General features: G+C 40.1%; 1 protein-coding gene across 9 annotated transcripts; it reads right to left on the bottom strand.

The window, feature by feature from the left end:
* Positions 1–520: 520 nt before the first annotated feature.
* Positions 521–11,925, bottom strand: LOC108080050 (probable inactive protein kinase DDB_G0270444). 9 transcript variants are annotated; one of them, XM_070288596.1, is made up of 8 exons: positions 3,388–3,717; positions 2,121–3,147; positions 1,934–2,056; positions 1,600–1,797; positions 1,470–1,538; positions 1,266–1,409; positions 1,151–1,210; positions 522–1,035 (listed from the first exon to the last, which is right to left on the bottom strand). In XM_070288596.1, the coding sequence occupies exons 2-8, from the start codon at positions 2,892–2,894 to the stop codon at positions 640–642; spliced, it is 1,764 nt and encodes a 587-aa protein (XP_070144697.1). In that variant the 5' UTR covers positions 2,895–3,147; positions 3,388–3,717; the 3' UTR covers positions 522–639. The 9 variants fall into 9 exon arrangements, 8 of the variants coding, with proteins under 8 accessions (XP_070144699.1, XP_070144697.1, XP_070144698.1 ...); XM_070288597.1 differs by having other exon boundaries at positions 1,600–1,800; positions 1,934–2,035; XM_070288594.1 differs by lacking the exon at positions 3,388–3,717 and adding an exon at positions 11,507–11,925 and having other exon boundaries at positions 523–1,035; positions 1,600–1,800.
* Between the last annotated feature and the right edge of the window lie 449 nt (positions 11,926–12,374).

Below are 12,374 nucleotides of genomic sequence, written 5' to 3'. Positions count from 1 at the left end.
AAAAAGAAAGTGACACAATGCCCACTCCATTGTCCAAAAACCCGAGTACATAGGCCCAGAGAAAGGTAATAAGGAAAACACGATTGCCAAGAGGCAAAGGCTGATCAAAAGAGAATATAATATAAATAATTCTTAATTGTATACTTTGACCTTAAATGCCTCTCTAATCTCTAAGAAGCATCTAGAAACCCAACCCCACAGCTCCCTGCTATACTCAACCCTCTCTTAACCCGCCAAAACTTAACTTTAATTGTAATTTAGCTTCCGCATCTCAGCATTCCATTCGACGATTTGCCCCACCGAATCCTGGGGGGGAGTTCCAAGTGAATTCCAGCGGATCTGTTGCATCAGCCGCCGTCCAGGCCCTGGGTTACGCCATTTGATTTAGGGCCTCTTTTTACGCTTTCTTAGCTGCCCAAGTGACCAACACACCAAGTCGTCTTCGCATTTCTTTTACTTTTGTTTAATTATTTATTACAAGCTAGCAAAAAAAAAGGGGGGAGAGTGGGGGTGAGGGGTGGCTCACCCCAACAATTAACGTAACTATATGGTAAACCGAAGAAAAAAAACTCAAACAGAGCAATAATAATGCAATGGAATGGCATTACACTTATATGTCCCCCATCTGATCGGTGGCTTTTAGAATGGCTCAAAGTCGTCGGTGTGGGGCGACCAGGATCGATGATGATCCGCCGGCTTGGCATGATGGCCACTGCTGCTGCTGGCCAGGATACCCTTGACAGCCCCCGAGGCTCCACCGGAGGCACCCAGGCCGGCGTTTAATATCAGCCCAAGGGCATTGCTCACCAGGTGTGAGGCCACCTGCTTGACGAATCCTCCAGAATCAAAGTGACTGGCCGCCGCAGCTGCCCAGCCGCCGCCCTCCTTCTTCTTGCGAGGGCGGGGTAGCTCTGCGCTGCCATGGCGCTCCTCGGAACCCTCCTCCGAGTTGGGCCGGAAATTGGCCTCCAGGAAGCTGGTGATGAGGTTTTTGGTAAAGGTCAGCGGTTGCGGGGGTCCCTCCTCCTCGGGATCCTAAGGGAAAGGGGGTGAAAAACGTACAAATTTTGTTAGTATTTCATGCACTTGAAAGTGACTTTATAGGGTTAGTAGCAAGGAGTCGAGTGAGAGGTATAAAAAGGATAAATACTGCGCTGGCTGCAGCCACCACGGTGCCCAGAAAGTTGCCCAGAAACTGGCCATTGGCAATCTGAAAATATGGAAATTTATTTTGTTTATAATTTGTTATAAATATTGTTTCTTACCGCTCCACCACCTCCTGATAGACCGTCCAAGGCTGTGCCCACATATCTGCCCAAAACCAGGCCAAAGTTCTTGTTGCCACCAAGAAGTCCCGAGATCAGCGAGGTAGAGCTTTGTATTAGACCCTGAATGTCCAGGCCACCGGGCTAAAAGAACACTTGGATAAGTACCAGCTGCTTGAGGGCTTTTCCTGAACTAGGACTCACCCCAAACAAGGTGGAAACAACGCCTGTGAGGGCTCCTATTAGAGCGCCCACATCCGAGCCACCTTCACCCTGGAAAGAATAAACTTTAGAACTCATTTGGTTGGCTGATTTAAGGATTATGCCGACTCACACCGCTCAGGCTGCCAATGAGCCCCACCAGACCACCGCCACCGGCTCCAGCTCCTGCCCCGTCTGCACCTTCCATCTCGCCATCGTCATCTGCGTCATCCTTGGCCAGCTCCGAAGATCCTGAGCCAGCAACATCCGTCTCCTGCTTCTCGGGCTTGGCACTCACTCTGGCTTTACCTTTGGCTGTAACATTTGGCGACTTCTGGAGGCCATTAGAAGAGGGTTAGGTGAACCAAGTCAGGATTGGGTTAGCTCAGGTATTGCCTCAAGGGTGTATATGTACATATTTTCTGGCAGGTTAGTCACAAAGCGCATCAATTATTCCTTAAACTCACCTTGCTGGTCACCTCCTCATCCTCCAGCTCTGGGGGATCCACTGCCTCTATTTTGAGCTGCCTTGGAGATCGCTGCTCCAGCATATTCTCCTGGAAGTCATCCTGGAAGCGCAAGTCATGAGCCTGGCATTGCACAATAGTTATTTTTCTTGGCTACTTTCGATTTCCCGGGCTTTTCCGGACTTACCTCCGAGAGTATGGACTTGATAATCCTCATTTCCTGTGGCATTTGCTGCTGCTGCTGCTCCTCCAACTCGGTATCATTCTCCTTTTTGACCTGTCTTTTACGGATCACCTTCTGCTTGGCCTTGGCCAGGACACCATCATCCGAAGCCGTTTCCAGTAAATGCTGTAGAGCCCCCTCGATCTTGGCCTCCAACTCGGTTTTCATCTGCGGCACCTGCCTGAGTATGTTGAGCCTCAGCTGGCCCAGTCTCTCGCCCAATCGCGGCTGATCCGTGATGTCGGCGGAAAGCTCTTGCTGGTGCTGCTCCTCAGCCTTCTGCTGTTGGGCCATCTCCTTTAACTCCAACCGGAACTCATGGTCGTCTTTGGCTCGCGCCATCACATCCATCACTCGGGCGAGGATGTCCAAGGCTCTCTGGTCCCGCGACAGCTGCTGCTCGATGGCATCGATCTTGGCCAGCACTATGTTGCTCTCCGTGAGGTTCGTTTGGTGGACCAATTCCCGAACGGCCTCCACCAGGTTCTGTTCCATCTGCTCCTCCGCCTGCCGCGCTCCATTCAGTACTCCAATTCCCGTGAGTGCTCTCAGCTCGTGTCTGGGCAGGATCCTCTCCAGCCGACGGTAGGCAGTGACTGCCTTTAGGTAGTGTGACTGCAGCTCCATTCCCTGAACACCGGGCCGGCAGTCCACCGAGCCTGGCCACAGGACCAGTCCCAGTCCCAGTCCCAGTCCCAGCAGCAGGAGCAGCGATCGCGGCACTCGCAGGTTCTCCATTGGCCGTTTGCAATGTGACTGCGCCCAGGAGGCAGCGATGCCGCCTCATATAACATTGTCTGGCCGATCGATCGATCGATCCCTTCACGGTTAGCTGCTTCATGGATCCTCCCACAAGACCGCCCACTCTTTGGCTGGCGACTCCGGGTTGTGCAAACAACGACATTTGTGGAGCCGATCAGTGTGGCCTGCTTCTTCATACGCAAATTTTCCGACATCTTAATTAGGGGGCTGTCTTCTTTTCCGGCTGAAACTAGGTGACATTACTCAATCGGTGGGTATCTTCGGGCATAAAAAGAATGTAAATTCAATCAAGGAGAAGACTTTGGCTTCAAGATATACATACATACATTTTTCCTTTTTAAAAATAATAAATCATCTTGAATGTAACTAAAAACCCATCTAGATCTTCAAACGATCTTTGAGCCACTATTATTTATCATAATTATAAAGAAGCAGCTTCCTTTTCTTAATTATAACGACCTGTACTTACGATTCTCACTGCGATTTCCTTAGTTTTTAAGTTTACTACGGCTTTGGGGGCTGCCATTAGCTGATTTTCAGAATCAGAAGCCATTTGGGGAGCCATTAGACACTCTCCTAATGGGGCCATTTCCCCCTGCCGGCAGTTGGAGGTGATTGAATTTAAGGTCTTACATAAAACACCGAAAAAATGGGAAAATGGAAAAGTGAAGACAGGTGCAGGTGTCGCAGTTATGCGTGACTGTTAATTAGCATCGGCCATTAGATAAATGGCCGAGGGATTGAGCTGGGCCCCGAGCTAGGCCCCATGATAATCGCTGGGGTTACTGACTGCGACTGCGACTGGGATTATACCTGGGGATTACGTGAGTGGAAATTGCATGGGCGGGCGCCGGAGGGGGTGGGGGGGCAAAGCCAGGTAGTCCAAGTCCAAGCCGCAACTCGTCACGCTCGTTTAACCTTTCAAGTGCGCAGAGATCGGCTGGCAGGCAAAGAGGGGTTAAGCCGGGGGGTCGGATCGGATCGGATCGGATCGGCATGACATAAGCGTTAAACGCAATTCCCACCGTTGAAGCGTGCCTCGGTGGGGTTACTTAGGCAAACAAACAAAAAAATCTACGGAAATCTACAGAGAAAAACTTGGGAAATATATTTTAAAAAATATATATTAAAAAAAAAATAAATAAATTGCAATAAAATTTAATAAAATTAAATATTAAATGTTAAAAATATAATAATGTAATATTAATTATATTATATTAATTAATTTTAAAAATTATAAAAACTTTTTTTTTTATTTTATTATTGAATTTTATTTTCCTTATAATTAAACCATTTTATTTAAATACTTAAATATCAGGTAATTAATTTTTTCTCAGTGTAAAAAAAATATAAAATAATAAAAATATAATAATAATTATAATATATTTATAAATATTAAAATTATAATTATTTATTTTTTATTATATTATTGAATTTTATTTTTACCTTATAAATTACATTTAATATTTAAATTTCTGCAAAATAATTTTTTCTCAGTGTCTTAAAAAGAGGAGCACCTACCCTTAAAATAAATACTCAACAGCCGCCACAATTGTGTGGCTCAGACAATAATGATATAATTGTTTCACTCTGCGCAAATGTTGTGCCCTTTAATGCTTCGACTGCCCTCGGAGGGCTCTTAATTTAAGCCATAATACAATGGCAATGCTTACGATCTGATATTGTCTTAAGTATATAAGTCACTTGTGGCATTCATGGGGCGATGAGTCAGGCTAATTAAGCCTCTGAACTTTGGACAGATTTTATGGAAGATTTGAAATAAAATTGCTGTATTTAATCTGAGTCACTAAGACCTATTGACATTATTTGGCCTTTGTGGTTAGTTTTATATATGAAAATAATATTTTATTGGGAATTTTATTTACAAATTAAATTCAATTTTAAAATATTTAAAGCCTTGCCTTGAGGCTTGGCCCCAAATAAAGTCTGTAAACCAATTTCAAAGATCACAAAAGTGTCTTTTAATATTTGTATCACTTAATTTTACATGTCTGTTTAGTGTTTTTTATAACTAAGGCCATATTTAAAAATCATACGAAATTCCGTTTAAAAACATGCCAAATAAACACTTCAAATGCGACAGAAACCAAACTTGTTAAGAGTGTTTAAATTCCGATCAATCTTTTGGCTTAGCCTTCAAATGGAAGCCATTTTCGAATGTCTGATTATAAATTTCGAAGCTCATTCAGTTGTATTTTAATAAATACTTGACCACTTTTCCACCATTAAATGTTTTTTCTTATTCTTCTTATTGTCTTTGTGCTGCTGACAGCGAAAAAATCCCTTTTGATAGGGCTCTCAGGCGGAAGCGGAAGTGGAAATGGAAATGGAAGTTGGAAGCTAACCGCTAATGAGCCATCGGCACTTGACATTGTGTACCTGCAGAATAACGATCTCTGGCAATTAGGTTTGTTTATTGACAATTGTCAGAAGCCGAGAAGCGACAAGGCACTCCAACTTCTCAAGCCAACTTCCAACTACCAAGACTCTGGTGCTCGATAGTGTTTGTATGTGTTATTAACACATATCTTTGTGCAATAAATAATAACCTTGCCAAATCGTTTGACTTCGTTTCGCTGCTTGGCAACACACACAACACAGACACCGAGACGGAGACGGAGATTGAAACGGCGAAAGAGACAGCCACTACTAGTTGCAGTTTGCAGACAACTTTTTGATTTTGATTTTGATTCGGATTTTGATTTGGTTTAAGCCAGCGACCAGCGAGAATTAGCTGTAAACTCTGCACTTTTACGACGCCCAGTTTAAGTTTATGTGGCCATACCCTAGTCAGTCTGCTGATTACAGAGATATATCGAGAATAATATCGATATTATCAGGTTTACAAAATATCTAAAAATGTAAATATCTCAAAAAACCATGGTAAAATTACCTTTCAGGTTATAGTTTAAGCGAAAGAGTAAGCCAAATCGTAGAGAAAGGTAACCTAACTTCTAAAGCAAAACCCATACCGATAAATAATAACCTAAATATTCGATAAATATAGATAAGTAAACCCCAAGACTCCGATACCCTCTCCTTTCTAACTTTAATTTCCGTCGCCTGAACTTTGGCTGCTTTTCGAACGGAATTGGAGCATGGCTGACAAAAAAAAAAAATGAATACGACACTACGGACCAGCGACAGATCCGTTTGTCTATGAGAAATCACCAGAGTCTCGGGCCAAACACACACAAAAATTAACATAATAAATAGCGCCATAAATATTAAACGCAAACTAGTTGCTGCAATTTATATTTTTTTCCCCCTTGGCCACAGGCGTCGATTCGATTCCATTGCAGACTCTTGGCGCTTGTTATACAATTGGCTTAGCCCCTGAGCCGCAAACAATGCCGCTTTGAGCCGCTTTTAGCCACTTTCGGCCATTCAACGCACTCTTGGCCATCGGCAAAAGTCCTTCGAGTTAATTTCTGCTAATTGGTGGAGTTAAGAAACGGCCGGCAATGCCAAAGATACACAGAGATATATGGCTTATCCGTAAACCGATGATAAGCAAATAGCCAGGCGGACTTTGGCTTTCAAAGCCAAAACTAGTTCAACCGATCGTTATTCTTATATGCTAATTCTGGGATCAAATAAAACCCAGTGCATGTTTAAATTTAGACTCTTTTTTTATGGTTTTAGTACGCTGGCGCATTAAAAGCGATTTTATTTGGCAATTAACTAAAATTAAAATGACCTATGGGAAGGCTGAAATGCTAAGGCAATTTTCATATAATTTTTAATGTTTCCTAAATTCGGTTTGTAGTTTTAATTTATTGTGATTATTTATGAAAGGAAGAAGTCCGCATAAAATATATATCTAAAATATATTTATGAAAATTCGAAATTGTTTTATTATAATTTCATATTTCTTATAACAATATCCCCCTCGGGATTTCCACTTCAGACATAAATGACCCAATTGGATTTGCTCTCCCGCTCGCCAATCGCCACTTTGTTTGCGCCAACTCACGGATTTAATTATTTACAGCTCTTTTGCAGCGGTTTCTCATTTATTTCTGCATTATTCGGACAATCACTCCGATCAAAGCCAGACAGTCTAAATTTAGGCAACAGCCGCCAGAAGGCGACTGCCTGACTGCCTGATTGATATCCAGCCACCGAGTTTTGGCCAGTCACGGCGGCATAGAGTGGCTTACAAACATTTAGTATTTATTTTAATATTAAATTTTATAATTTTATTAACTTTAGAAATTACCTAAGATCCTGGCCTCTTACTTTTTTAATTTAATATTTTTTTAATATTATTTTTTATAGTTTTATTACTTAAAAAGTTGTTTAACTTCCTGGCCTTAACGGTTTTTGAATTTATTTATTTTTTAATATTATATTTTATAATTTTGTTAGCTTCTGTCCTCTATAGTTTATGAATTTATTTATTTTTTAATATTACATTTTAAAATGTATTTAAATTTCTACAATTTACTATAGTTACAACACTTTCTATAAGAACAATAGCTCAGAAGGCCAATTGCTAGGATAAGTTTATTTTTGCCAAATCGGAAAAGGTTCCGTTCCACCTTAAACCAAATGTTTTTTATTTTATTTTATTTATTTTTTATTTATTTTTTTTTTTACACTAACTCTTCTATTTCTTTGATTACTTTTCTTTCCATTAATTCATTAAGACTTCACATTTTTGCCTCTTGTGTTTATTTTTATTTCAAAATATTTAAGAATGCCGCCCTGAAAAACCACTTTCCAGCGCTAACGTATCCCAGTAGGCTTTTGCAAAAATCCCTGTAGGTGAGATCCTAGTTGAACCCTGAAAAGCAGGCTACTTGCCGCCGGCGGTGGCCTAACGGGTAGAGAGGACAGCCCGTTCAGAGGAAGACAACAGGCACCGCCGGCCCGGGTTCGAATCCCGGTGGAATAATGAGCATGGAATACAACGACGACGCCCCTTATAATAATAAAAATCAAAAATGAGCGCTGCTGTATAATTAACTAAATATATAAAACCACAGTGATGCCGGGCTGCTACGACATCTACAAAGAAATCGGCTTCCTTTAGCAACAAAATTGTGTAACGTGTAAACATAAAAATAAAAAAAAAAAAATCGAAAAATATATTTTTGAGTTTTTACAGATTTTTTAACTAGCAATTTTACAAGCTTAGATGGTTTTTATTTCGTATTCTTTTAATTTTTTTTTAATTGTTAAAATATTTATTTATTAATCAAACTATTTAGTAAATAAGCCACAATGCCTTCACTACAACTAAAATATATATGTTAAATTTAGTTGTTGATTGAATATTTTTCAAGCACTTAAATTACCTTAATTAAACTATTTATAGACTTTTTCCGACTCTTTCATAAACCGTAATACCTTTGAAAAATAAAACCTGACCGATATCACGTAATGTTCGGGGTAAAAAAAGTCTGATAAATCATACCCGCCCACCCTTTTTTTCACGCCCCCATTGAACTTTTTAATATTTTTTTGTTGTATTTTTTCGGTGGGCCACTGCCACCATGTTTGGTTTGCCAATCAACTGAAAATGACGGCCAAAAACCAAAAGCCGCCGCAGCCGCAGAGTTGTTAACATGTTAACTTGGCTTAAATGCATTATGACTTTTTTTTCGGCCTTTTACACACACACACACACACACAGCGAAGCAATTGGCAAAGTGTTTCAGGGAATAAAGCGAAATTTAACGATTTAACGAGCTCATTGGTACGCTCAGGCTTTTGTTTATATATATATAAATTTAAGAGTGAATAAAGATATATATAATATAATATATATGGAAGAAAGAGTTGGAAATTTGGTTAGTTAGCGGAGAAAATGTCTCAGCTATGCATATTAAATAGAAAAGTACACACATTCCTCCTAGTTTCTTAGTTATTTAATTAATTGCATATAATATTATGTATTTTAGGGCATCTCACCATCACCTGGGGCTGACAGCTTCCTTTTCAGGCCAGAAATCAAGTTGTCCGCTTGCATTTGGGGCAATTTGAGACACTCAAACGAACGAACAAACCACTCGCACTTATTATTAGTAATTGTTTGCAATTAGTCAACGGCTCAGACAGAAAACAAATCCAAGACTTTGGCAATCGCTTTAATTTATGCAAGGCTCTCGGCTGGAACGTGACAAGAGTCACACGGTTCAGCGTTCGATTGATATGTCTCTGAAATCGGGGCAAAGTCCGGTCCATAGATCATCATCATCTTGCATCCGGGCCCAGGGTCTCGCCTTGAGTACCCATAAAATCGGGGAAATTAGGTACAACAGAATGAGTACTTTGAACGCTGACAATTAAATCAAAGTCCAAGGAGAGGAAGAGCAAAAAAAAATCCAGTTAGGCACACTTGAAGAAATAGTAGAGTCCCAAGAGATATATATCAGCTGGCCAATTAAGAGGGGCAACCACTGTGTTGAACTTGGCTTAGAATATCCACTTGGACAGGCTTGTTTTCGCAGTGCACCTTGGAGACACAGACACTGGGTCTGACATGTCACACTCTGGGCCCTAGGCCCTGGGCCCCAGCACAACCTTGTTATTGTCTATGGCCTGTCATTAAGGCTGCACAATGGCAGCGACATCAACTGCGACACCGGAGCCACTCCGTCGATGTCTTTACATTTAATTGCACCATTGGGCACACGGTGCCGGAGCTGAACTGATGCCGCTCCTCCAGCGCCAAGTCGCTCCATTTAAAGCGATGTCAACGTGGCCGCTACAAGAGTCAGAATTAATTGATGCGCCATGAATTGGAGTGTTCAATGGCAGGGACACCAGTCAGTCAGCCATGCCTTATGGTCTTGCCCTGAAGCAAGAAGCCGAATTAATCGCACGGGTTCATCGGTTAACATTTGATATGGGCGGTGGTCTTGGGAGGGAAATAAAAGAGCAGGCTCTGGCCCAGGGTAAGGGAGGGGGTTTTTTATTAACAAATTATGGTTTTTAAAATACAAAGAAACTAATTTATATTAAAATTAACTTACAGTATTATTTTTCATTTAATTTGTATTTAAAAAATTGAAAAGTACGAAAGTACGAAGTCGAAATTCAATTTTTAAAGCTGTTTTTTCGCCGAAGAATACTTTGTATTATTTTAAATATTTTCGAATAAGTACTATTTAGTTTTTTTTACAATTGCCACTGTACTTCCAGTAAAAACAGTAGCCTAGAAGGCTAATTGCCGGTTTTATTTAGCTTTTTGGCAAATTGGACTAGGTTCACTTTCAGCTTCAGTCAAAAATTGTTTTTTGTATTTATTTTTTGTTTAATATTTTATTTATTTATTAATTTTTTTATGTATTTTTATTCTATTATTTCACCAACTTTATAAATTCTCTTTACTTTTCCTTAATTCCTTAAAACGTAAGTAGCTTTCTAGCTTCCTTTTGCACAACAATTGAAAATACTTTAAATAGAAATATTTTAGAAAAATTATACTTAAGCCACAATTTAAATTTAAGTAATTACCAATATTGTTTTAAATAAACAAAAAAACAAAACCCCAGCTCAATAATGGTTTACAATATGTCCCGGATTTAAAGGTTGTTGGGGTTCAACTCTTGGGTCAAAAGCTAATCACTGCCGCCCTAATGCCAACGACACAATGGGGTGTGGCAGAGCAACAACAATAACAACATCAACAACAACAACACCCATCAGCTTGGAGACAATAGAGGTCCGGCCATTAAAGCCAATTTGGTTGTCATTTTCGATTTGGCAGCTTTTGCAAAAAGCGAACGACCCAAGCGACTGAGACTAATTTCATAATTTTTCTTATTTTTTTTTTTTTTGTTCAGCTGTAAACCGTGAGTTGTTGTTGTTGTGCCCCAATGCATATATGCATATATACATATATATGCTTGTGTGTCAAAATCTAATTCACCTTAAACTGATTTCGAACGCATGCAACTTTTTTAGTGAGTCTCTCTCTAGTCGCTAGCCAGAGTCACTAAGCCGACCGACTGACTGATTTTGGCTTCACTTTTAGCTAGCATTCGCCTTTTGCATTTAGTTTTTGCTATTGCGAGATACTTTATCTGCCAGATCCAGTAGCTCCAGTTGGTACCACGCGGCGTATGCGTAATTTGTGGCCCGCCATGCATGTCTGCCTGCCTGCACTTCCACACACACACACATATACACTCTGGTTGGTCGTTAACCCATGGCAACCGCAGATCTTGGGGCCCCACTCCCAACTGGTTACCGGTTATCCTTCAGACGAAGGTAACGCAGAGAGTCAGAAAATACAAAACCTATAGTAAATGAAAGAGCGATGCTCGAACCAATAATCAAATCGAAGCGAAACGAATCGAAACGAATCGAATCGCATTGAACAGCAGCTTCCGGTTCACACTGCCCCAGCACAGTGGCACTTTTTTGGGAAATATGATTACAAGAAACCAAAGATAAACACATACATTTAGACCTTAAATTGTAGATACAAAGAAAATAAGGAAATTCAACAAGAGAAACCATTTTAATGCCCAAAATAAATCTAGAATAATTAAGAAATATATTTTAATTTAGGGTAAATTTTCTAGATTTTCTTTAGGCATTATTTACTGTACCTTACCTGCTGGAATTCCATTCACTCACGCACTGAAAATGTCGTTGGTGCTTCTGCTTTAGCTCCCTTGGAAGGTCAGATTGAGGCTACATCTTCACAGCATCTCCATTATTATAATGATCTTCATGATCGATCATTCAAGAACGTATTATAACTGTCGCTAACCACAGATCGGCGACATTGTCTTGCGGTTGGTCAGTTTTCAGTTTTTAGTTTTTAGCTTTTAGTTTTCATTTTTGTTGTTTTCTGTTGATTCTTTTTCGAGCTTTTGTGTCTCTTTGGCCGAAGGTTTTTGCCTTTGATTATTATCGAGTGGCTTGGCCAAAGTGCATGGCCAGCATGACAGGGCGGAAATTTTGTGGGCTACCTTTAGGTTCCAGTTTTTTTTTTTTTTTTGACACCTTTTCGTAGGCAATCGGTGCCGGAAAGCCCCCCAAAAGTTTTCACGGAACCGAATAACTTTGAGTGGAAAATCAAGTTCAGTGAACTTGTTTGAACTCAAATTTGAAAATTTTGATTTTAAATTCGGCTAGAAATATTTTAATTGATTTAAATTTGAAATAAAAAATAAGTTCTTTGAGTTTTATTAAAGGTAATATATTTTTTTAAGTTCTTGTAAGCCATTTCCCACATTTTCTCGAAGAATTAACTCTGTAAAACTCTTTAAAAACTTACTCAGACTTAACCAATCCCTGACTCTATCAATTTCCCTTTGAATATTAATCATATTCATCACGATTTCCATTTGGCTCACGACTTTGTAATAATTTTCTTGAGAATCTTTCCAGTCAAAAACCTATTTGTTTTGGGTTTTGGCCAATTGCGGAATTGTCAGGCAATTCGAATTACGATTGAATGGTCGATTGTTC

Source organism: Drosophila kikkawai, chromosome X (assembly GCF_030179895.1).
Source record: "Drosophila kikkawai strain 14028-0561.14 chromosome X, DkikHiC1v2, whole genome shotgun sequence".
NCBI lineage: Eukaryota > Metazoa > Arthropoda > Insecta > Diptera > Drosophilidae > Drosophila > Drosophila kikkawai.
The sequence above is the reverse complement of the archived record's forward strand: the minus strand, read 5'-3'. Positions and strand labels throughout refer to the sequence as shown.